Here is a 23764-nt window from a genome sequence, read left to right as displayed (position 1 = left end):
GATAGATTGGGGGTAGAGAATGGAAAGCTAATACTTAATTTGTACAGAATTTCTATTTAGGTTGATTATAAATGTTTGGAAAGGAAGAAGGTGATAGAACATTATTGTGATTATACTTAACAGAGCTGAATTATGTATGTGAATGTGGTTGAAAGGGGACATTTTGGTTTATGTATGTTACTAGAATGGAAGCTAGAAGATAAAACAAGGTTGTGCATAACACAGTGAACCCTGTTATGGATGATTACTGTGGTTAATAGTACAAGCAGAAGAATGTTCTTTCATGAATTATAACAAATATACAACACTAACACAAGGTGTTAATAATAGGGTGGAATATCGGAAAAATACACCTATTGTAAACTATGGACTATAGTTAATATTACTATTTTAATATTCTTTCATCAGGTGTAACAAAGGTACCACACTAATGCAGTGTCAGCAATAGGGGGGTATATGGGAGAACTGTAGTTTTTACATGACTATTCTGTAAACCTTCAACTTCTCTAATTAAAAAATAATAATAATTCTTTAAAAATCACTATGCTAAGTGAAAGCAACCAGACACAAAGCACTATATACTGTTTGATTCCATTTATAGAAAGTGTAAATACAAATAAATCTATAGAGACAGAAATAGATTAATGGTTATGTAATGATGAAAAGGATAGAGAGATTTATCTAGGGATTGGAAAAGATAGAGAGATTGAGTGATGACTGCTGAAGAGTACAAGGGTTTTGTTTTCTGTTTTGTTTTGTTTTGTTTTGTTTTGTTTTTTGTAGTAATGAAAATGTGCTAAAATTGATTGTGGTAACCAATGCATCATTCTGTGAATATACTGATATACTGAAAGCCACTGATACTCACTTTGGATGGGTTGTATGGTATGTGAATATATCTCAATAAAACTGCTTTAAAAAAATTGAGCATCCCAAGACTAACTTTATTGCTACTCCACCATTAACTTTGTCAGTAAAGTGAAGCCTTGCAAGCCTTAAATTAATATGTAAAAATAAATTCCAAAATAATTAAATATTTTTTAAAAAATGAAACCATAATTGTTTAAGAAATAACATGAAGGTGAATATTTTCTGATGTTTGTACAGTGAATTAATTTATAAGCAAAAAAGCAACAGAAGAAGTCATATCGCAAATTCTAACTACATAAAAATAAAGCTAATGCACATCAAAATCAATATAAAATTAAATGGTAGATGCAAAATCTTTTTTTAAAATTGCTACATGTTTAGTAAATATCCTAAAAATAAATATTTCTTACACATTTACAAATATAGAGGTCATATAATACAATAGCACAATTCTAAAATCCTAATAGGAAATAATCAAAGGACAGATAGTTCAGAGAAACCAAACTTCTTAAAGAATTGTAACACTTGGTCTTTCAATTTCTCTTGCTCCCAGTCTATTCCAATCTAGTTTTTATATCATAACTACTTTTGATCAGGATGTTGGTGTCCAAGTTGCCAAATTCTGTGAAAACTCTTTGGTCTTTATCTTACTTAATCTTCCAGTAGCATTTGACTCACTCCCCATAGAATCCTTCTGGAAAGACTCTTTTCCTTGATTTGTGTACCACTGCACCCTCTCAGTTTTGCTTTGATCTTTCTACCACTGTGTGTTAGATTATTTTGCTCACTTCTCCCTTCTATCAGCCAATAGCTGCTGTTGCAGTTCACCAAGGTTCTAGACTAGTATTCCTTTCCTTCCTTTCTTTTCTCACTTTACCCAATCTCCTTAAATATCTCAACCCTGGGCTTCAATTTCTAGCTGTACTATGATGGTTTCCTAATTTATATCATTATCCCAAACCTCTCCTCTGTGCTTCTGCCCATTCAAATTTTCCTCTTTGTATTTCATAGGCATACAACCTGACTTCTCCAAATCTGATCACATCATCTCTCCTCCTGTATTAGTCAGGGTTCTCCAGGGAAACAGAACCAACAGGAGATATTATGTAAATGTTGTGAGATTTATTATAGGAATTAACACATGTGACTATGGGAATAGGCAAGTCCAAATTCCATAGGGCAGGCCTCAAGGTGGGAATACCAATGAAGCTTTTTGGTGAATTCTCCAGGAGAAGCTAGCTGGCTGAAGCAGAGATGGAAGTTCTTCCTTCACTTTGTCCTTTCTATATCCCTTTCAGTTCATGCTGGCAGTAGTTCCACTCACACAAATTTCACAAAAATCTTGTCAGCTTTGCATGCAGTTCACAGGAGTCCCCAAACCATCAGACAGTAGAACCTTCCACAGATCCTTCCTGCATAATTATTTCCAATCCTGACTTCCAATAAAATAGCTGACTGGTTCCACATTCACTTATGCCCTCACATGGAGCCCTGTGCTCTGGAGATTCACTTTCCAGATGCTCAGGGAGGACCCTGAGAGAGCTGCTTCTGGGCCTAATCTCAGAGCACACTATCTGGATAGGCTCAGAATTTTCCAAACCATCAATTTCTGGTTTCATTGCACTTAAAATTTCAGTTCTTAGCTTATCTCTTTCCTCTCAGATTTTGCTATAAGCTGCAAGGAGAAATGAGGCTGCACCTTCTACACTTAGCTTGAAAATCTCCTCAGCTAAATGCTAAATATCCAATTCATCACATTCAAGTTCCACCTTCCATGTGACATCAGAACTCAATTTCACCAAATCCTGTGCCACTTTAAAACAAGGATCACCTTTCCTACAGTTTCCAAGAACACACTCAGAATTTCCTCCTAATGCCTCATTGGAAGTAACTTTAGAATCATATTTCTACCAACTGTCTCTTCAAAGCAATCTAGGCTTTTTCTATCAAGCATCTTATAATTCTTCTAGCCTCTACCTATTACCAGTTCCAAAGCCATTTCCACCTTTTTTTTGTTTGTTTGTTTGTTTGTTTTTTGTTTTGTTTTGTTCTGTTTTGGTCTTTGCAATACAGATACCCACTCTCCTGGTACAAAAACTGTTCTAGTCTACTGTTTCCTGAAGCAAATAATATGCAGTGGGCTGTCTAAACTATGGAAATTTATTGGCTCACAGTTTTGAGACTAGAAGTCCAAAATCAAGGTAGCATCAAAGCAATGCTTTCTTCCAGAAGACTGTGGAAATCTGGGGCTGGCTGCTAGAGATGCTTAGTCCTTAGCTTTTCTGTCACATGGCAATTTACATGGTGGACTCTCATGGCTTCTTGTTTCTGTCAACCTCCAACTTCTGCTTGCTCCCTGCAGGGCTCTCTCCTCTCTCTGTGACTTCCCAATAAGGCTTTCAGTAAGAAGGTTAAGACTCATCATTATTCAGCTTAACTGAAGTAACCTCATCTAAAGATCCTACTTTTAGGAGTTCACACCCAGAGCAATGGGTTTAAGAACATGTTTTTCTGGAGTACATACCTCCAAACCATAGCACCTCCCCAAACCTGCTCCTCTAGTGTCTGCTACCTTGGAAGATGACCACTCATTTGCCCAATTATTCAGGCCTATAACTCAAGAGTCACCCTGCATTTCCAAGTGCCAAGTCAGCTGATTCCACTTTTAAATGTCTCTCAAAACTACCCATTTCTTTCCAGCACCAGCATTGAAGTAGTGGATATCATATATCCACTTCTACCACCTTTATTTCATTGTCCCCACAGTAGCCAAAATGATAGAAACAACAGACTCTCACCTGCTCACCTTTTCATCTTGCACCAACCCTCCCCTTCAGTGATCAGCCTTTTTGATCTTCAGTCAGTTCCTCCAGCTTACCTGCTCCTCCCCAGCACAGGCACTTTCACATACTCCTCTCTGTAACCTCATTAACACCCCCATCCTTTCACCAAGCCAGACTTAATCATTCTTCAGTCACAGCTGAAACTGTTTCCCCCAGAAATCCTTTCCTACCACTCTGATTGATTCGGGCTCCTTCTAGAAGCTCCTCTGGGATCCTGTACTTCTCCTTTATCATTTTTTTCACAACTGTTACCAATAATTTGGATAATTTTGTTAGATGTGTCTCTTCCTCCATTACACTGTATTTTCCAAGGGCTGTGTCTTACAGTCTGCTATAACCCCAGTACCCAGCACTTTACCCTATTCATTGCATGAGTTCATTAAATATATATTGAATGATTAATGAATGAAAGAAAAGGAAATGCTAAACACTAAAATTTGTATATGATTTTTACTACTCAAAGACATGTAACATGAAATAAAATGTAATTTTACCTTTCAGGCTAGCAAAAAAAAAAGTTTTTTAATGATACCAATACTGGCAATAGTATTCTGAGAAAGGTGCTGCAATTTCTTGTTAGTGGGACTATAAATATGTATAGCCTTCCTAGAAAGCCATTGGTATTATGTTTCAAGAAGTATAAAATATTGACTTTCTTGGATCTAGTGATTGCATGTCTATAACCTTACTCTCAGACAATAATCAGAAATATGATTAAAGATTTGTAAAGTTACTAAAATGAATTAGGTAAATCAATATAGATTGTTCTATTTACTGTAAGTCTGATATGTTATTAGGTGCTGTGGATAAGGTAGGGAGCAAAAGAGGCCCAGTGCCTCCTTTCCTGGAGCTTGTGTCTGGGGGAAGATAGATATTAATCAAATAGGGCATACACCTACATTCTTGGCTGAATGCTGGGAAAGTTCAGGATGCAATAAGTTATAACAGGGAAAAACTAAACATATTTGAGTGGGTGTTTTGGTGGGTGAGGGGATCAGGGAAGACTTCTGTGAAGGTGTGATGATTGAGCTACAATCTGAAGGATGAGCAGGGGCTAAACAGAGGACAGGGAATGTTTTTCTGCTTAAGGATGAGCACCATATGTGCAGAGACCCAGCCACAAAAAGAGCTTGCTAGGGTGGAAGGAAGAGAAAGTGGGGCCAGAGAGTTCAGAGAACCTTAGAGGAGTGAGTAAGGCCAGAGTAGGAAGGCATTGAACTGTTTTAAGTAGGATAATATAATAAGATTGGTAATTTTAAAAGATACCAAATGATATCAAAGGTTTTCTCTGTGATGTGAGATTGCTTTCTTCCTTCTCCTTTTTAGTATTTTTCAAGTTTCCCAGTGATCAGGTATTATATTATCAGTAAAAAATAATTCTTTGAAATTTTGAGACTGAGAGTTAAGTGTGCATGTGTGTACAAATGTCCTCTTCCATTGAGGGGTCTGAAAAGACACATGACAAATCAAGTACACACTTAATATCTCCTTATATCAGATAGGTTTTTCAGTTTGTTTGTTTTGGCATGTGACTGTGGAAAAGAGCACCCTAATTTGTTAAGGAGAAGATACCATTTTTAAAATGTTAAGTTGTCAAGGGAGGAGGTAAGATGGCAGCATAGAGAGGAGTGGAAGACTATTAATGCCCCCTGGAACAATCCATAAATGACCAAAAAACTAGTAAATAACATGGAATAACTGCAGGGAGACAAATGTGACTGTCCACTCATCATCAACCAACCTGAATTGGGAGGAATGCCCGAGATCACAGCATGAAATCTGTAAGTAAAACTGTAGACCCATGCTGAGAGCTGAGAGCTGAGAGCCCCTCCCTCACAGAAGACTCATGGTGCTAGAGAACAGCACTCTCTCAGCCCAGCTCCAAAAGGGTGTTTTAGAGTTAACTGCTCAATACAGACAGCAAATCCTCAACAAGCAGACAGAGGCTTTTGGTGATAACTGACCTTGGGAGAGTCGGGGGACATATCTGTCTCAGGACAGGGAGCCCAGAGGATCGGGTGCTATCTCTGGCTGATGGGTGAAAGTGGGGGCTTTTCTGTCCCTTTCTCTCTCTGTGGAGAAAACCTCAGCCATTTTCATCCTGCAGCATTTTGCATTAAAGACAGCCTCAACCATTTTAAAATCAAAACACTTTGATCAGCAGAGTCAGAGAAACAAAGAACTTATTGATATGCAGTTGACATCTCTGGAGGGGGCATAGCTTCCCAAGAGGAAAGGGAGGGACCCAGCTCTACTGCCTGCCTTTAGGAACCAGACCCCAAATCCTGGGGGAGGAGAGCCACAGGCCACACCCTCTTACACCAGCCAGTGACAGGCTGACAGGTGTACCTGCTGGGCAGAAAAGCAGAGGTATATCAATCCTCTAAGAAAAACCATCAGGGAAACCAGATACTGAATATTTCCTCCTTCTGTAACCTGAGCCGGTTCTCATCTGGGAAAACCTGATTGGGGTGGCCTAGGAGGTCAGATGTCTATATAACAGAAAATTACAACCTACACTAAGACAAATGAAGCTATGACCCAGTCAAAGGAACAAATGTACACTTCAATTGAGATACAGGAATTTAAACAACTAATGTTAAATAAATTCAAAAAGTTTAGAGAATATTTCACAAAAGAGATAGAGGCTGTAAAGAAAACACTGGGCATACATAAGGCAGAAATCAAAAGTTCAAAAAAAACTAGTAGAATCTATGGAAATGAAAGGTACAACACAAGAGATGAAAGACACAATGGAAACATACAACAGCAGATCTCAAGAGGCAGAAGAAAACACTCAAGAACTGGAGAACAAAACAACTGAAAGCCTACATGCAAAGGAGCAGATGGAGAAAAGAATGAAAAAATATGAGCAACAACTCCTGGAACTTAAGAATGAAACAAAGTACAAGAATGTACATATCATTGGTGTCCCAGAAGGAGAAGAGAAGGGAAAAGGGGCAGAAGCAATAATAGAGGAAATAATCAATGAAAATTTCCCATCTCTTATGAAAGACATACAATTACAGATCCAAGAAGTGCAGCCTACTCCAAACAAGAGATCTGAATAGGCCTGTGCCAAGACACTTAATAATCAGATTATCAAATGTTAAAGACAAAGAGAGAATCCTGAAAGCAGCAAGAGAAAAGTGATCCATCACATACAAAGGAAGCTTAATAAGACTATGTGCGGATCTCTCAGCAGAAACCATGGAGGCAAGAAGGAAGTGGTGTGATATATTTAAGATACTGAAAGAAAAACCACCAACCAAGAATCCTATATCCAGCAAGGCTGTCCTTCAAATATGAGGGAGAGCTCAAAGTATTTTCTGACAAACAGACAATGAGAGACTTTGTGAACAAGACACCCTCCCTACAGGAAATACTAAAGGGAGCACTACAGAATGATAGGAGAAGACAGGAGTGCATGGTTTGGAACACAATTTTGGGAGATGGTAGCCCAGCAATGTAAGTATGCTGAACAAAGATAACTATAAATACAGTTGAGAGAGGAAGGTTGGGAGCATGTGAGACACCAGAAGAAAGGAGAAAAGGTAAAGAATGGGACTGTGTGACTTGGTGAAATTTAGAGTGTTCAACAATTGTGATAAAATGTACAAATATGTTCTTTTACAAGGGAGAAAAACAAATGTCAACCTTGCAAAGTGTTAAAAATGGGGAGGCATTGGGGTAGGGATGCAATCAATGTAAACTAGAGACTGTAACTAACAGAATCATTGTATTATGCTTCCTTTAATGTAACAAAGGTGATATACCAAGGTAAATGCAGATAAGGGGGGGATAGGGGAGGCATGCTAGACACTTGACATTGGTGGTGTTGTCTGACTCTTTACTGTACTTTGATTTAAGGTAATTTTTCCTTTTTGCTGCTTCCTAGCTGTCATTTTTTTCCCTCTTTCTTTTGCCTTTCTACCCTCTTTGACTCTCCCTCCTGCCTTGTGGAAGAAATGCAGATGCCCTTATATAGATAGTGGTGAAGGTGGTGAACACATAAATATGTGACCATCCAGAGAACCATCGATTGTTTACTTAGGATGGAATGTACGGTGTGTGAACAAAACCATCTTAAAAAAAAAAATGGGTTGATGACAAAACCTCAAGGGCAATATACTGAGTGAAATAAGCCAGACACATAAGGACAAATATTGCAGGGTCTCACTGATAAGAAATAATTATAATATGTAAACTCATACACATGAAATATAAGGCACCAAAGTATAGGACAAGGCTCAAGAATGGGGAGCAGTTGCTTAGTATGAGCAGAATATTCAACTAGGCTGAACTTAAATGTTTGGAAATGAACAGAGGTGTTGGTAGCAAGATGTGAGAATAACTAACAGTGCCAAATGGTGCATGAATGAAGTAGAAAGGGGAAGCTCAGAGTCATATATGTCACCAGAAGGAAAGTTGGAGGTCAAAAGATGGGAATGTATAAAACTGAATCCTGTGGTGGGCAATGTCCAAGATTAACTGCACAAATATTAGAAAACTCTTCCATGAACCAGAACAAATGTATGACAATACACCTAGAAGTTAATAATAGAGGGGCATATAGGGAAGAATTATATACCTATTGCAAACTATGTACTACAGTTAGTAGTATTTCAACATTCTTTCATAAACAGTAACAAATGTACTATACCAAAACTATGAATCAACAATTGAGAGGGGTTGGTTAGGAATATGGGAAGATTCTCATTTAATCTTTTTTTCTTTTTTCTTTTTTCATCTTTCACTTTATTTCTTATCTGGAGTAATGAAAAGATTCTAAAAATTGAACAAAAATTAAGTGTGGTGATGGATGCACAGCTGTATGAGGGTACCAGGGGCAACTAATTGTACACTTTGGATCTTTGGATAATTGTATGGTACCTGAACAATCCCAATAAAAATTTAAAAAAGAAAAAAAAATGTTAACCTGTTATGCAACCCCTAGTTTTGAAATTTTGTATGTCTTTCTAATGTAATTTCCCTCTCAAATACATGAAACAATGACCTAAATAGCTTATTTTTTTCAAAGAATATAGTTGTTCCTTCCACTGCCATAGAATGGTCTTATCTCACTCCCACACTATGAAGAGGCTCTGGAACTTTGTGTGGGATCTTCTCTCACTCTGAGCTCCCCAGCTGGGCTTCTGGGCTTCTAGACTGCAAAGTACGCAGGGGGCATTGACTCAGAGCACAATAATTATCCAGCACACTGAATCATATTACAGAAGAGTGCTCTAAGCACCACAACTATTTCTGCTGTGGTCCCAAAAAACAATTTCTTTTTTAATTGGGGAAAAGAGTAGCCCCTGCTCTGTCTTATGTTATATAGCAAATTAGTGTGTAACTGTCAAGATCAGTATCATAAATCATTAGCCACTTCAACAGAGAAGAGTTATTTAAGAAGAAACTCCCTGGGGATGCTCTAACCTAGGGCATTTGGAACCCTTTCCTAGAGGACAATTCAAGGACTCTTCTCATTCAACCAGAAGCATTAAATTCAGTCCTCCATAGTAATATTTTCCACTAACTCTTCTCTGCCATGTGGTCATCATTCTTGGTATGAACATATGCAATATGCCAATCTTCAATATAAAATCACAGTTACCAACTCTGTTGGTTAAGTTCATGTGTCAACTTGTCTAAGTTATGGTACCTGGTTGTTTGGTCAAGCAAGTTCTAGTTTGATTGTTGCTGTAAGGGTATTTTGTGGATGGATTTGCATGTATAGTTCAGTTGATTATATCTACAACTGATTGCATCTACAGTCAAAGAGGAGATAGCCCCTAGAAACATGGGGAGTCTCCTTTATTTGGTCAGTTGGAGATCTTAAAGGCAGAACTGAGAATTCAGAAGTCAGAAAGGACTTCTGTCTCTACTTCCCCAGGAGCTTCTTCTGGGGAATTCAACATCACCTTCATCAGAGTTTCCACCTTCAATCTGCCATATTGAATTTGGACTTGCCAATCTCCCTGGTCCCATGAACCAATTCCTAAAATAAATCTCTCAATAAATAAGAGATCTTAAATCTCTTGAACAGATGTATATTTCTGTTTCTTTGGAGAAAACTGACTAAAACAATATCCCATTGTAATACAAAGGAGAAGGAGAAACATTAAATACAATGAGAGAAAGGGAAAATAAACTCCAGAACCTTTTGCAGTAATCAATAGAAAGCTCTGGGGAAAAAACATCCAAGTTTCAGCACCTCTGATAACCTAATGACAATAACAATAGTAATAATATTGATAGTACTTAATGGGTCCCAGACCCTGTCTTATGCACTTTAGATTTATTATTCAATGAATTTTCACAGTACCCTCATGAAGTAAATATTACTATCATCAACCCTATTTACACTTGGAGAAACTGAGGGAGAGAGATAATTAACTTGCTCAGAGTTGTTCAGCTAGTAAATGAAGGATGCTGGGAATCTAGTGGCAGAGCTCTGATATTTAGCCATCACACTCTGCAGCCTTTCTAGTAACTTCTTGACCTTAGCATCTAGTAGAAGAGAGACAACAAGTACATCAGCATGTGCTGGTTTGAATCTGTTATGTATCCCATAAAAGACTGTTCTTTTAATCCACTGTTGTGGGGACAGACCTATTGTGGGTGGGACCTTTTGATTAGATTATTTCCATGGAGATGTGACCCCATCCATTCAAGGTGAGCCTTAATTAGTTTACTAGAGTCCTTAAGAGAGTTCAGGGAGAGAGATGCTTAGAAAAAAAAATACCCAGAGACACTTTAGAGGAAGCTGTTGAAACCAGAACCAGGAGAGAAGCTAAGATGAAATCCAGAGTTTGCCCTGGAGAAGCTAAGAGAGGACTCCCAGATTCTTAGAGAGAAACAACCTGGAAGAAACAAGCATGGATGCACAGGAGCTGAGAGAAAGAAGCTACAACAAATGCCCAGAGACACTTTGGAGAAAGCAACAGAAACCAGAAGCTACTCCTGAGAGAGGCCCAGCAGACTCCAGCCCTGTGCCTTCCCATGTGACAGATGCCATCAGCCTTTCTTCAGAAGAGGTATCATCCTATTGATGCCTTAATTGGGACATTTTTCATGACCTTAGAACTGTAAATTTGTGAACTAATAAACCCCCATTGTAAAAGCCAATCCATTTCTGGTATTTTGCATTTTGGCAGCTTTAGCAAACCAGAACAGAGCATTATGCTAAAAGCTCCCCTATAGAGTTGTCACTGATGCCCAAAATTCTATTATAAATTTCATTCCTTTGAATTAAGGCAATGTTTCCTATTGAAAATAAATACAAATATAATCTGAAATACAAGAACTCACTGTCAATCATGAAATTTCAGGGAAATAAGTCTCAAGGCAGAGGCATTCTCTCTGTCTACATGTTTGTGAGAAATCTCCTTAAGGAGACCATGTATCACCTCAGCTCACCCCTGTAGTGAGTTACTGAAATAATGAGAACATGTAGTTACCCTCAGGTCAATCAGGGATAAAAAAAAATAAAATAAAAATATCTTCTATTGCTTTAATTGAAAATATGGAGACAGACTATAAAAAAGGAAAAAAAAAAAGCATTTTTTTAAAAAAGGAAACTTGGGCTTAGGGGTTTATTTTGTATCCCCTCAAATCATTTCAGGGGGCAGGCCCATATTGTGCCTATGATGAAGCATAGACAAAGCACTGAGAAGGTCCATTTAGAGCTAGCAAAGTCCTAGGCCAGTGAACTCAAGTTTCTCCTCAAAAAGATCTCTCATTTGGCTTAATCCTCCCCTCCACCAGGCCAAGTCTATATAGGACAATGTTAAGAGAGCCATTCTAGTTTGCTAAAGCTGCTGTAATGCAAAAATATCAGAAACAGATTGGCTTTTATAAGGGAGATTTATTAGATTACAAATTTACAGTTCTGAGGCCATAAAAGTGTCCAAACTAAGGCATCAACAAGAGGATACCTTCAATGAAGGAAGGACAGTGGTGTCCAGAGCACCTCCATCAGCTAGGAAGACACATGGCTGGTGTCTGCTTGTCCTTTGCTCCCAGGTTGTATTTCAAAATGGCTTTCTCCAAAATGTCTCTGGGCTCCTGCCTCTCTGAGCTTCTCTCAGCTCTTTTCTTGGTTCTTGTTCCAGTTGGCTAATGCTGCCATTATGCAAACACCAGAAATTGACTGGCTTTTATAAAGCAAGTTTATTTGGTTACACAGTTACAGTCTTAAGGCCATGAAGTGTCCAAGGTAAGGCATCAACACATTGAATAATTTCACTGGAGAATGGCCACTGGCATCCAGAAAACCTCTATAAGCTGGGAAGGCACATGGCTGGCATCTGCTTGCTCCTAGGTTGCATTTTAAAATGGCATTCTCCAAGGTATCAGCTTTCAATGGCCATCTTCAAAATGTCTCTGTGAGGTGAAGCAGCAAGCTCCTTATGCCTGAGTTCTTATATAGGGTTCTAGTAAACTAATCAAGGCCCATGCTGAATGGGTAGGGCCACACTCCATGGAAATTATCTAATCAGAGTTATCACCTACAGTTGGGTGGGTCACATCTCCATGGAAACAACCTAATCCAAAATTTCCAACTTAATCAACACTAAAATGCCTGCCCACACAAGATTGTATTAAAGAACATGGCTTTTTCTGGGGGTTATAATATATACAAACTGGCACATTTCTCCTGGGGCATTTCTCTCTAAGCATCTGGGAGAATTCCCTTCACTTCTCTGGGGCAAACCTTGGACTTCATCTCTTAGCTTAGCATCTCCAAACATCCTTCTGTCTGCATCTCCAAGCATCTCTGAGCATCTGGGTCTGTATTGGCTCTTAGCTTCTCCCAGGCACAAACTCAGGATTACATATCTTAAGCTTCTCTCCAAAATGTCTCTCTCAGCTTCTCTCAGCTCCTTCTTTCTGTGAATTCTCTTAAAGTACTCCAGTAAACTAATCAAAGCCACCCTGATTGAGTGGGGTCATACCACCATGGAAATAATTTAATCAAAGTTCTCACCCACAGTTGGGTGAGTCACATCCCCATGGAAACATTCAATCAAAAGACTCCACCCCACAAGACTGGATTAAAAGATCATGGCTCTTCTTGGTTCTATAACAGCTTCAAACTGGCACAAGACCATGTAAAGCTGAAGGAGAAGGTGACTACAAAGCTGAATCTATTAAAGTATTTAAAATGCACTTCCAGTGAGCAGAAAAGATATGTGACAAGAAAACTCTTTTACTTCAGTCTTATATTGTTAAATTTACTAGTCATGTGATGACAGAAAAGTCAGATCAGTTCAATAATGAGATTCCATATTAATTTTTTTCAAAGACAACAGGACAGTAAAGTCAGATTTCCTTATTCACTTTAAATCAGCAACTACAGATTACGTCAGATGAAAATTTAGTATTCTCTGAGGAATAACATTTACCCTTTATGATATCTTGTTCTTTCCTGCCAAATTTGAATTTTCAGCTAGAGTGAAAATTCCACAAGCATGGGGACCACATATGTCTTCTTTTACCCTATAAACCCTAGTAACTTGCATAGTGCCTGGAATATAATAGGTATTCAATAAATGTGTTGAATGAATTAATTCTCCATTATTAAAGTTTCACAGTGATCATGAGACTGATAAAACTTCATTAGAAAGCACATTCAAAATAAGCAAAAAGGTGGAAGCTCTTCTCTCCTTAAACAAGCAATATTGATGGATGTTGATCATTAACAGTTGAGAAAGGGTAGGGCCTTAGATTGTAGCAATGGGGAGAGAAGAAAAAGATGAGTATACTTTTCTTTTTAAGTTCTTTTTATTGAGCTCTAAGCAAAACACAAAAATTGAAAATCTAATTGTTCTCATATCTCTAAAGTTAGAAAAATTTGAGATTATTTTAGAGATAGGAAAAGTTAAATATCCAAGTACAGATTCACTTTATAAATATATAACATTACATAAATAGAAAATAAGGAATCAGACTCCCTGACTAGTTTTCAGGACTCTATGATTGTGCATTTTCTACTCTATACAGTCAGATCATAATTTCTATTCCATGTTTTGCCCTCTGCATATTAGTCTGATAAATATGGAATTCAGTATTGACTCAAAGAATCTGGACAGGTTAATTCAGCCAACTTCCTGAACTGAAGCAGAAAAAGATGTCATGTGAGAGCCATTCAGGAATGTTATACATAGTAAATTCTGCTATTTCCCAGTAGTTTAGGGCAAACAATATTGCAACCCAAAGTGGCTATCTCTGAATAGGTTGCATTATCACAGTTTAAAAAGTCTGGTAGGGAAAAAAAAAGTCTGGTTGAGGCTAAAATTTATTAAAGAAACTACATTTTATAAATCACATTTCTTCTTTTGTTTTCATATTTGCTGTAGTTCTGAAGGGCTGTTGAGATAAATAGAAAATCATAATTTTTCTCTGTTTCTGTCTGGTTTTCACTATCTGGAAACTAGGGATAATAAAACTTATCATACTCCTGGTTCACACATTACAAACACCTTACTCATAGGAATGTAAAAGATTAAAATGAATGAATAATAGAACCATGGAAAGTTAGAACTAGCAGGATTTTTGAGATCATCCAATCCAAACTCCCTTCATGTTTCACTTAAAGAAACTGAAATTCAAAAAGGTGTCTAAACTTGCCCTTAGTCCCTGCATATGCATTTGGTAAGAGTACTATTTACAAATATTTGCATCTGAAAGAGGTCTCATTCCTCAAACTTGCTGATCATTGGAAGTAGAGGTTTCCTTACACACTTTAACATAGGCACATTCCCATGGCTGGAAATCTAAGTGATGACTTGTGAAAGAGGAAAAGCTGTATTACCACTGTGCAACTGTGAAGTAGAGGATGAAAGTGTCTGCTGTGAAGACTTCTAGCAGCCATATTTGAGCAGAGAGAACTGCTGTCTGTACCTGCTGCCAAGGCTATACCTGGCCAGACCCACACATTCCTCTCTCAGGAACTTTCCTGCTAACACCTGCTCCCTAGACACTGCATCATCTGCCTAGCATGGGAAAATAGTGCTAAGGGCAAAAGAATTTTGGCTCCCTCTCCCATTAGGAAACCAAATGCAAACAGAGAAGAAAAAGTTATCAAAAGTAGTGATTTATGTGGAATCCCCAATTCCTCTGAGGTCCACTGGATAGTTGAGCTATTTTCAGAATTTCAAAAAGTCTAATGGAAATCATGTATTTATAAATAACAATGCTGCATTGATTGATTATACCATCAACTTGCTTTCCTCTGGCTTGAATTTTATCCCTCAGTGGGGTTATCTCAGTCTTATCAGGAGCTTGTAAAGATATCTTAGGTTACTCAAAATGAAGAAATCATTACCTAATACATGAAAATTAGGTCTCTTGGAGGATAAGAGAAAATGTTAAAAAAGGATTTTTGTCAGTATAGGAAAGATTTGGAAGCATGGGTTTTAATCCAAAGAAAACTTTATCCCAAAGGAATCTTCAAAAGTATTATCTAAGAGAAATCCCTCTCCCCTATTCCCTTGGTTCTATTATAGTAACTCACTGGACAAGGCAAGGAGGTTTTACTGCAACTGGTGTCTCATGATCAGTGGTATTCTCAGTGACCTCCCTCACCCTCCTCTGTCCTGCTGTGACCCCAGAAGCTGCTCATCCATTTAGCAAAAGACACATCACCATCATCTTTGTGCTCCATGTAAAAGTGATTCGTAATACTGAAGGCCTGAACCTATATCTGGTAGAGAGAAGGATCATCCAGAAATATCACCTAGGATATCTCTTCTCCCCCAAAATAAAATGAAAGTGGTATTTTCAAGTGTTCTTCAATAATGAGCTCTTTAAAGGAGAAAGATTTACTAAAAAACCACCTAACCATCAAGAAGCTTCAGGCAATGCCTATTTATAAATTGTGCAGGCTCCATTCCCCTCCCCCTTGTCTTTTTTTTTTTTTTTTTTTAATCATCATTTTATTGAGATATATTCACATACCACGCAGTCATACAAAACAAATTGTACTTTCGATTGTTTACAGTACCATTACATAGTTGTACATTCATCACCTAAATCAATCCCTGACACCTTCATTAGCACACACACAAAAATAACAAGAATAATAATTACAGTGAAAAAGAGCAATTGAAGTAAAAAAGAACACTGGGTACCTTTGTCTGTTTGTTTCCTTCCCCTACTTTTCTACACATCCATCCATAAACTAGACAAAGTGGTGTTTGGTCCTTATGGCTTTCCCAATCCCATTGTCACCCCTCATAAGCTACATTTTTATACAACTGTCTTCGAGATTCATGGGTTCTGGGTTGTAGTTTGATAGTTTCAGGTATCCACCACCAGCTACCCCAATTCTTTAGAACCTAAAAAGGGTTGTCTAAAGTGTGCATAAGAGTGCCCACCAGAGTGACCTCTCGGCTCCTTTTGGAATCTCTCTGCCACTGAAGCTTATTTCATTTCCTTTCACATCCCCCTTTTGGTCAAGAAGATGTTCTCCGTCCCACGGTGCCAGGTCTACATTCCTCCCTGGGAGTCATATTCCACGTTGCCAGGGAGATTCACTTCCCTGGGTGTCTGATCCCACGTAGGGGGGAGGGCAGTGATTTCACCTTTCAAGTTGGCTTAGCCAGAGAGAGAGGGCCACATCTGAGCAACAAAGAGGCATTCAGGAGGAGACTCTTAGGCACAAATACAGGGAGGCCTAGCCTCTCCTTTGCAGCAACCGTCTTCCCAAGGGTAAAACTTATGGTAGAGGGCTCAACCCATCAAACCACCAGTCCCCTATGTCTGTGGTCATGTTAGCAACCATGGAGGTGGGGTAGGCGAATACCCCTGCATTCTCCACAGGCTCCTCAAGGGGGCACTACATCTTTTTTTTTTTTTTTTTTCCCCTTGTTTGTCTTTTTTCATTTTTTTTTTTTTTTTTTTTTTTTTTTTTTAACTTTCCCTTCTTTTTTCAAATCACCTGTATGAAAAAAAAAGTTAAAAAGAAAACAAACATACAATAAAAGAGCATTTCAAAGAGACCATAGCAAGGGAGTAAGAAAAAGACAACTAACCTAAGATAACTGCTTAACTTCCAACATGTTCCTACTTTACCCCAAGAAAGTTACATAATATAGCAACATTTCAGTGAACTTGTTCCTACTACAACCATCAGAAATTAACAGACCATAGTCATTTCTGGGCATCCCCAGAACGTTAAATAGCTTATCTGTTCTTCCTGGATTATTGTTCCCCCTTCCTTAATTGCTCTCTACTGCTAGTTCCCCTACATTCTACATTATAAACCATTTGTTTTACATTTTTCAAAGTTCACATTAGTGGTAGCATATAATATTTCTCTTTTTGTGCCTGGCTTATTTCGCTCAGCATTATGTCTTCAAGGTTCATCCATGTTGTCATATGTTTCACCAGATCGTTCCTTCTTACTGCCGCGTAGTATTCCATCGTGTGTATATACCACATTTTATTTATCCACTCATCTGTTGAAGGACATTTGGGTTGTTTCCATCTCTTGGCAATTGTGAATAATGCTGCTATGAACATTGGCGTGCAGATATCTGTTCGTGTCACTGCTTTCCGATCTTCCGGGTATATACCGAGGAGTGCAATCGCTGGATCGAATGGTAGCTCTATATCTAGTTTTCTAAGGAACTGCCAGACTGACTTCCAGAGTGGCTGAACCATTATACAGTCCCACCAACAATGAATAAGAGTTCCAATTTCTCCACATCCCCTCCAGCATTTGTAGTTTCCTGTTTGTTTAATGGCAGCCATTCTAACCGGTGTTAGATGGTATCTCATTGTGGTCTTAATTTGCATCTCTCTAATAGCTAGTGAAGCTGAACATTTTTTCATGTGTTTCTTGGTCATTTGTATTTCCTCTTCAGAGAACTGTCTTTTCATATCTTTTGCCCATTTATAATTGGGCTGTCTGTACTATTGTCATTGAGTTGTAGGATTTCTTTGTATATGCAAGATATCAGTCTTTTGTCAGATACATGGTTTCCAAAAATTTTTTCCCATTGAGTTGGCTGCCTCTTTACCTTTTTGAGAAATTCCTTTGAGGTGCAGAAACTTCTAAGCTTGAGGAGTTCCCATTTATCTATTTTCTCTTTTGTTGCTTGTGCTTTGGGTGTAAAGTCTAGGAAGTGGCCTCCTAATACAAGGTCTTGAAGATGTTTTCCTACATTATCTTCTAGGAGTTTTATGGTACTTTCTTTTATATTGAGATCTTTGGTCCATTTTGAGTTAATTTTTGTGTAGGGGGTGAGGTAGGGGTCCTCTTTCATTCTTTTGGATATGGATATCCAACTCTCCCAGCCCCATTTGTTGAAAAGACCATTATGGCTCAGTTCGGTGACTTTGGGGGCCTTATCAAAGATCAGTCGGCCATAGATCTGAGGGTCTATCTCTGAATTCTCAATTCGATTCCATTGATCTATATGTCTATCTTTGTGCCAGTACCATGCTGTCTTGGCAACTGTGGCTTTATAATAAGCTTCAAAGTCAGGGAGTGTAAGTCCTCCCACTTCGTTTTTCTTTTTTAGAGTGTCTTTAGCAATTCGAGGCATCTTCCCTTTCCAAATAAATTTGATAACTAGCTTTTCCAAGTCTGCAAAGTAGGTTGTTGGAATTTTGATTGGGATTGCATTGAATCTGTAGATGAGTTTGGGTAGAATTGACATCTTAATGACATTTAGCCTTCCTATCCATGAACATGGAATATTTTTCCATCTTTTAAGGTCCCCTTCTATTTCTTTTAGTAGAGTTATGTAGTTTTCTTTGTATAGGTCTTTTACATCTTTGGTTAAGTTGATTCCTAGGTACTTGATTTTTTTAGTTGCTATTGAAAATGGTATCTTTTTCTTGAGTGTCTCTTCAGTTTGTTCATTTCTAGCATATAGAAACATTACTGACTTATGTGCATTAATCTTGTATCCCGCTACTTTGCTAAATTTGTTTATTAGCTCTAGTAGGTGTATCGTTGATTTCTCAGGGTTTTCTAGATATAAGATCATATCATCTGCAAACAATGACAGTTTTACTTCTTCTTTTCCAATTTGGATGCCTTTTATTTCTTTGTCTTGCCGGATTGCCCTGGCTAGCACTTCCAGCACAATGTTGAATAACAGTGGTGACAGCGGGCATCCTTGTCTTGTTCCTGATCTTAGAGGGAAGGCTTTCAGTCTCTCACCATTGAGTACTATGCTGGCTGTGGGTTTTTCATATATGCTCTTTATCATGTTGAGGAAGTTTCCTTCAATTCCTACCTTTTGAAGTGTTTTTATCAAAAAGGGATGTTGGATTTTGTCAAATGCTTTTTCAGCATCTATTGAGATGATCAATTGATTTTTCCCTTTCAAGTTTTTAATGTGTTGTAATACATTGATTGTTTTTCTGATGTTGAACCATCCTTGCATGCCTGGAATGAACCCCACTTGGTCATGGTGTATGATTTTTTTAATGTGTCTTTGGATTCGATTTGCAAGTATTTTGTTGAGGATTTTTGCATCTATATTCATTAGGGAGATTGGCCGGTAGTTTTCCTTTTTTGTAGCATCTTTGCCTGGTTTTGGTATTAGATTGATGTTAGCTTCATAAAATGAGTTAGGTAGTGTTCCATTTTTTTCAATGTTTTGAAAGAGTTTGAGTAAGATTGGTGTCAGTTCTTTCTGGAAAGTTTGGTAGAATTCCCCTGTGAAGCCATCTGGCCCTGGGCATTTATTTGTGGGAAGATTTTTGATGACTGATTGGATCTCTTTGCTTGTGATGGGTTGGTTGAGGTCTTCTATTTCTTCTCTGGTCAGTCTAGGTTGTTCATATGTTTCCAGGAAATTGTCCATTTCTTCTACATTATCCAGTTTGTTGCCATACAGTTGTTCATAATATCCTCTTATAATTTTTTAATTTCTTCAGGATCTGCAATTATGTCACCTTTTTCATTCATTATTTTGTTTATATGGGTCTTCTCTCTTTTTGATTTTGTCAGTCTAGCTAGGGGCTTGTCAATCTTGTTGATCTTCTCAAAGAACCAACTTTTGGTGATATTTATCCTTTCTATTGTTTTTTTGTTCTCTATGTCATTTATTTCTGCTTTAATCCTTGTTATTTCTTTTCTTCTACTTGGTTTAGGATTGGTTTGCTGTTCATTTTCTAGCTTCTTCAGTTGATCCATTAGTTCTTTGATTTTGGCTCTTTCTTCCTTTTTAATATATGCGTTTAGTGCTATAAATTTCCCCCTTAGCACTGCTTTTGCTGCATCCCATAGGTTTTGGTATGTTGTGTTCTCATTTTCATTCGTCTCTATATATTTAGCAATTTCTCTTGCTATTTCTTCTTTAACCCACTGATTGTTTAGGAGTGTGTTGTTTAACCTCCAGGTATTTGTGAATTTTCTAAGTCTCTGATGGTTATTGACTTCTAATTGTATTCCATTGTGGTCAGAGAATGTGCTTTGAATAATTTCGATCTTTTTAAATTTATTGAGGCTTGTTTTATGTCCCAGCATATGATCTATTCTGGAGAAAGTTCCGTGAGCACTAGAAAAGTATGTGTATCCTGGTGATTTGGGATGTAATGTCCTGTAGATGTCTGTTAAATCTAATTCATTTATCAGATTGTTTAGGTTTTCAATTTCCTTATTGGTCTTCTGTCTGGTTGATCTATCTATAGGAGAGAGTGATGTGTTGAAGTCTCCCACAATTATTGTGGAAACATCAATTGCTTCCTTTAGTTTTGCCAATGTTTCTCTCATGTATTTTGTGGCACCTTGATTGGGTGCATAGACATTTACGATTGTTATTTCTTCTTGCTGAATTGCCCCTTTTATTAGTATGTAGTGGCCTTCTTTGTCTCTCAAAACATCCCTGCATTTGAAGTCTATTTTATCTGAGATTAATATTGCTACACCTGCTTTCTTTTGGCTGTAGCTTGCATGAAATATTTTTTTCCATCCTTTCACTTTCAATTTCTTTGTGTCCCTGTGTCTAAGATGAGTCTCTTGTATGCAACATATTGATGGTTCATTTTTTTTGATCCATTCTGCGAATCTATATCTTTTAATTGGGGAGTTTAATCCATTTACATTCAACGTTAAAACCGTGAAGGCATTTCTTGAATCGGCCATCTTATCCTTTGGGTTATGTTTGCCATATTTTTCCCTCTCTCTATTAATATCCTTTATTGTACCCATACCGAATCTCTTTAGTACTGAACCTTTCTCCAAGTCTCTCTGTCCTGTCTTTGTTTCTCTGTCTGTAGGGCTCCCTTTAGTATCTCCAGTAGGGCAGGTCTCTTGTTAGCAAATTCTCTCAGCATTTCTTTGTCTGTGAAAAATTTAAGCTCTCCCTCAAATTTGAAGGAGAGCTTTGCTGGATAAAGTATTCTTGGCTGGAAATTCCTCTCTCTCAGAATTTTAAATATATCGTGCCATTGTCTTCTCGCCTCCATGGTGGCTGCTGAGTAGTCACTACTTAGTCTTATGCTGTTTCCTTTGTATGTGGTGAATTGCTTTTCTCTTGCTGCTTTCAGAACTTGCTCCTTCTCTTCTATGTTTGACAGTGTGATCAGTATATGTCTCGGAGTGGGTTTTTTTGGATTTATTCCCCCTTGTCTTTTTAAGTAGAGAGGCTTTTTAATCCTTCCATTGCTGGGGCTTGTGCCTTGCAGCTTAAGCCTGGTTTTCCCTGTTCTTTGCTGCCAATGGCACATCCAGCCATCAATGATGATGGAACATGACCTTCATAATACATCTGTCATCTCCGAGCCATCTACAAGCCACATAGAAGGAACAGACTGCAGCCTGCAAGGTGGCCACCTCTTGGCACTTCATATGCACAGGAAAATACATCCAGGGATAGACACCCCTCTAATGTATAAAATTAATAAGGATGTAAAGTCCACTTCCTAGGGCAAATAGAAAAGTTTTTCCTTTTTATTGAAGTGTGCCCACATAAAGCAAAATGTACAAATCTTAAGTGTTCAGCTTGATGACTTTTTAATATGTATACCCCTGTGTAGCCACCTCCAATGGCTAGCTCTTTCTCCTTCCAGTACATACTCCCTCCATGTGGGAGTCCTGGGCCAAGGGCCTACCCCAAGGACCTTGAAGACTGTGCACACAGCAGCTTGCATGACCCAGGTCAGTTAAGGTTTGGCCTACTCTGCCTGTAGGATCAGGCCTCCAGCATTAAATATAATCTATAACTTACCTGTCCCTGAAACTCCCTGAGGCACTATTATCTACCAGATAATCTATAATCCTCTCCCTCTTCCCTGTTGACTAAAATCAATCCCTCCCTATGTCACAAAACCAGTGCTCCTGCCTTAGGCTCTCATACCAATTGGAATGTCAATCCCTTATAACCAGCTTTTTCAGCCCCCACCCCCAAAGTTTGGAGTATCTTCATGTTGAACTCTGAACCCACCACCATGCAGAGCAGCTCCTAAATTCAGGGCAATGTGACCAATTTCCCACCCTGTAGGTTAGCCTCAAAATAATAGCTCATGTCTCAGAATGTGTCTGGTGCTTTCTTTAGTCCTTTGGATGCAAAAGCCCCTTAGGCCCTGACAATTGGCAACCACAGCAAGGAGGATCAAATACCCACCAGTCCAGAAACTAAAGAAATACCAGGCACTGATAACATGAACTTGGGGAAGGGAAAGGAGAAGTCCCCAGGTGGGATACCAGGGTGGCTTGTGATGTCTATGTGGGGAAGGGTACCTACCCACCTAAATGAATGGATGTCTATGTGGGGAGGGATGGCTACCCTCCTAGATGAATGGGATCCATTGAGGGAGTATGGAGATGCATATGACTCCCTGGCTGAACTAATAGCCCTCCTGCGACAGGCTGCAGGACTAGCAGGATTTCATGAGAAAAAGGAAAGCCACCAGGCTGCTGCAGCAGAAGCCTGGCCTGCCTCTCTTGGAGGCTGTGCATGCAGCTACAGCAAAGGTCTTAATGGCCAATGCAGCAGTCTGTCACTTTGAAGAAGAATTTAAGTTGGAAAGGGATATGCATTTGACCCAAGCAGAATGGAAAGACACTCTGGATGAAAGTTTAGAAATACTGGCATGCCAGTACACTAGAGTAAGAGGGCATAGGCTGCCCAAAGGGCAAGTTAGGCGTATCGTATCCTAGCTTCCCCTGACTGGGACCCTAAAGTGTGGGAACCTGTTGATTCCTCATCAAAAGATGATGAGCTCCTTTCTGACTGGGAAATTAAAACTGAGGAAAGAACACATGCACATCCTCTGGTCCAACAAAAGGTGCCTTCCCCCAGATGTACTGTGGCAATATATCAGCATAAACTACCGGGGCCTTTTAAAAGCCCTGTATGGCCAATGGAAACAACTAATGGTATCTGGCAAATGACTATTAATTATAGTAAACTAAACATAGTAATTCCTTTGTTTGCAGCTGTGCCAAATAAGCTACCTTGTTGCAGGATATGAGTACTCAATTAAGCCAATTTAACTTTGTGTTAAACCTTGCTAATATTTTATTTAGTGTAACTTTGGATCCCTCCAAACAACCTGTGTCCACCTTCACTCAGGAAAGACAACAATGGACATTTGCTGTGCTTCTACAAGGATACCTTCATAGTCCCACTATTTGCCATGGTTTAATAGCTCAAGATTTTAAAAAGTGGAAACCTCCAGCAGGAACTGACTACTCTATCAAGTTCTTGCATATTGTTTGGTTGGGTAAAACTAAAGTAATTCCTTCAGCTGTTGTGGTTAAAATACAAAGTTATCCCACACAGCTTACTCCTAAACAACTAACAGCCTTTCTTGGTTTGTTAGGTTCTTCAAAATTGTTTATACTCTATTTAGTACAAATTTTAAAACCTTTGTATACCCCAATTAGAAAAGGAAAAGTGTGGGAATGGGAGTTTCCATGGCAGGCTGTGTTTATAAAAGCTAAGCAAACTATTGCACAAGCACAGGCTTTAAGGGGGATGGACCCTGATATACACTGTGAATTGGATGTGGCCAGTGCTGATATTGGCTTTGGGTGGGGTTTGTGGCAAAGGCAACAGGCTAAATGTGTAACTGTTAGA

The 23764-nt window shown here is 38.5% G+C and overlaps 2 protein-coding genes across 2 annotated transcripts in view; both read right to left on the bottom strand.

Moving 5' to 3' along the window:
• TMEM45A (transmembrane protein 45A) overlaps positions 1-3695 on the bottom strand; it is a 190758-nt gene extending 187063 nt beyond the window's left edge. The window contains exon 1 of the mRNA XM_037834535.1: positions 3677-3695. The gene's annotated coding sequence lies outside the window, so the exon portion shown is untranslated. The remainder of the gene's footprint in view (positions 1-3676) is intronic.
• Positions 1-15384, bottom strand: part of LNP1 (leukemia NUP98 fusion partner 1) — a 57012-nt gene extending 41628 nt beyond the window's left edge. Inside the window, 1 exon segment of the mRNA XM_037809562.1 lies at positions 15235-15384. Within this exon segment, the coding sequence (XP_037665490.1) occupies positions 15235-15384 (150 nt within the window).
• Positions 15385-23764: the final 8380 nt, after the last annotated feature.

The sequence above is a fragment of the Choloepus didactylus genome, chromosome 1, assembly GCF_015220235.1.
Source record: "Choloepus didactylus isolate mChoDid1 chromosome 1, mChoDid1.pri, whole genome shotgun sequence".
Classification (NCBI taxonomy): Eukaryota; Metazoa; Chordata; class Mammalia; order Pilosa; family Megalonychidae; genus Choloepus; species Choloepus didactylus.
This window is presented reverse-complemented; position numbering and strand designations above follow the sequence as displayed.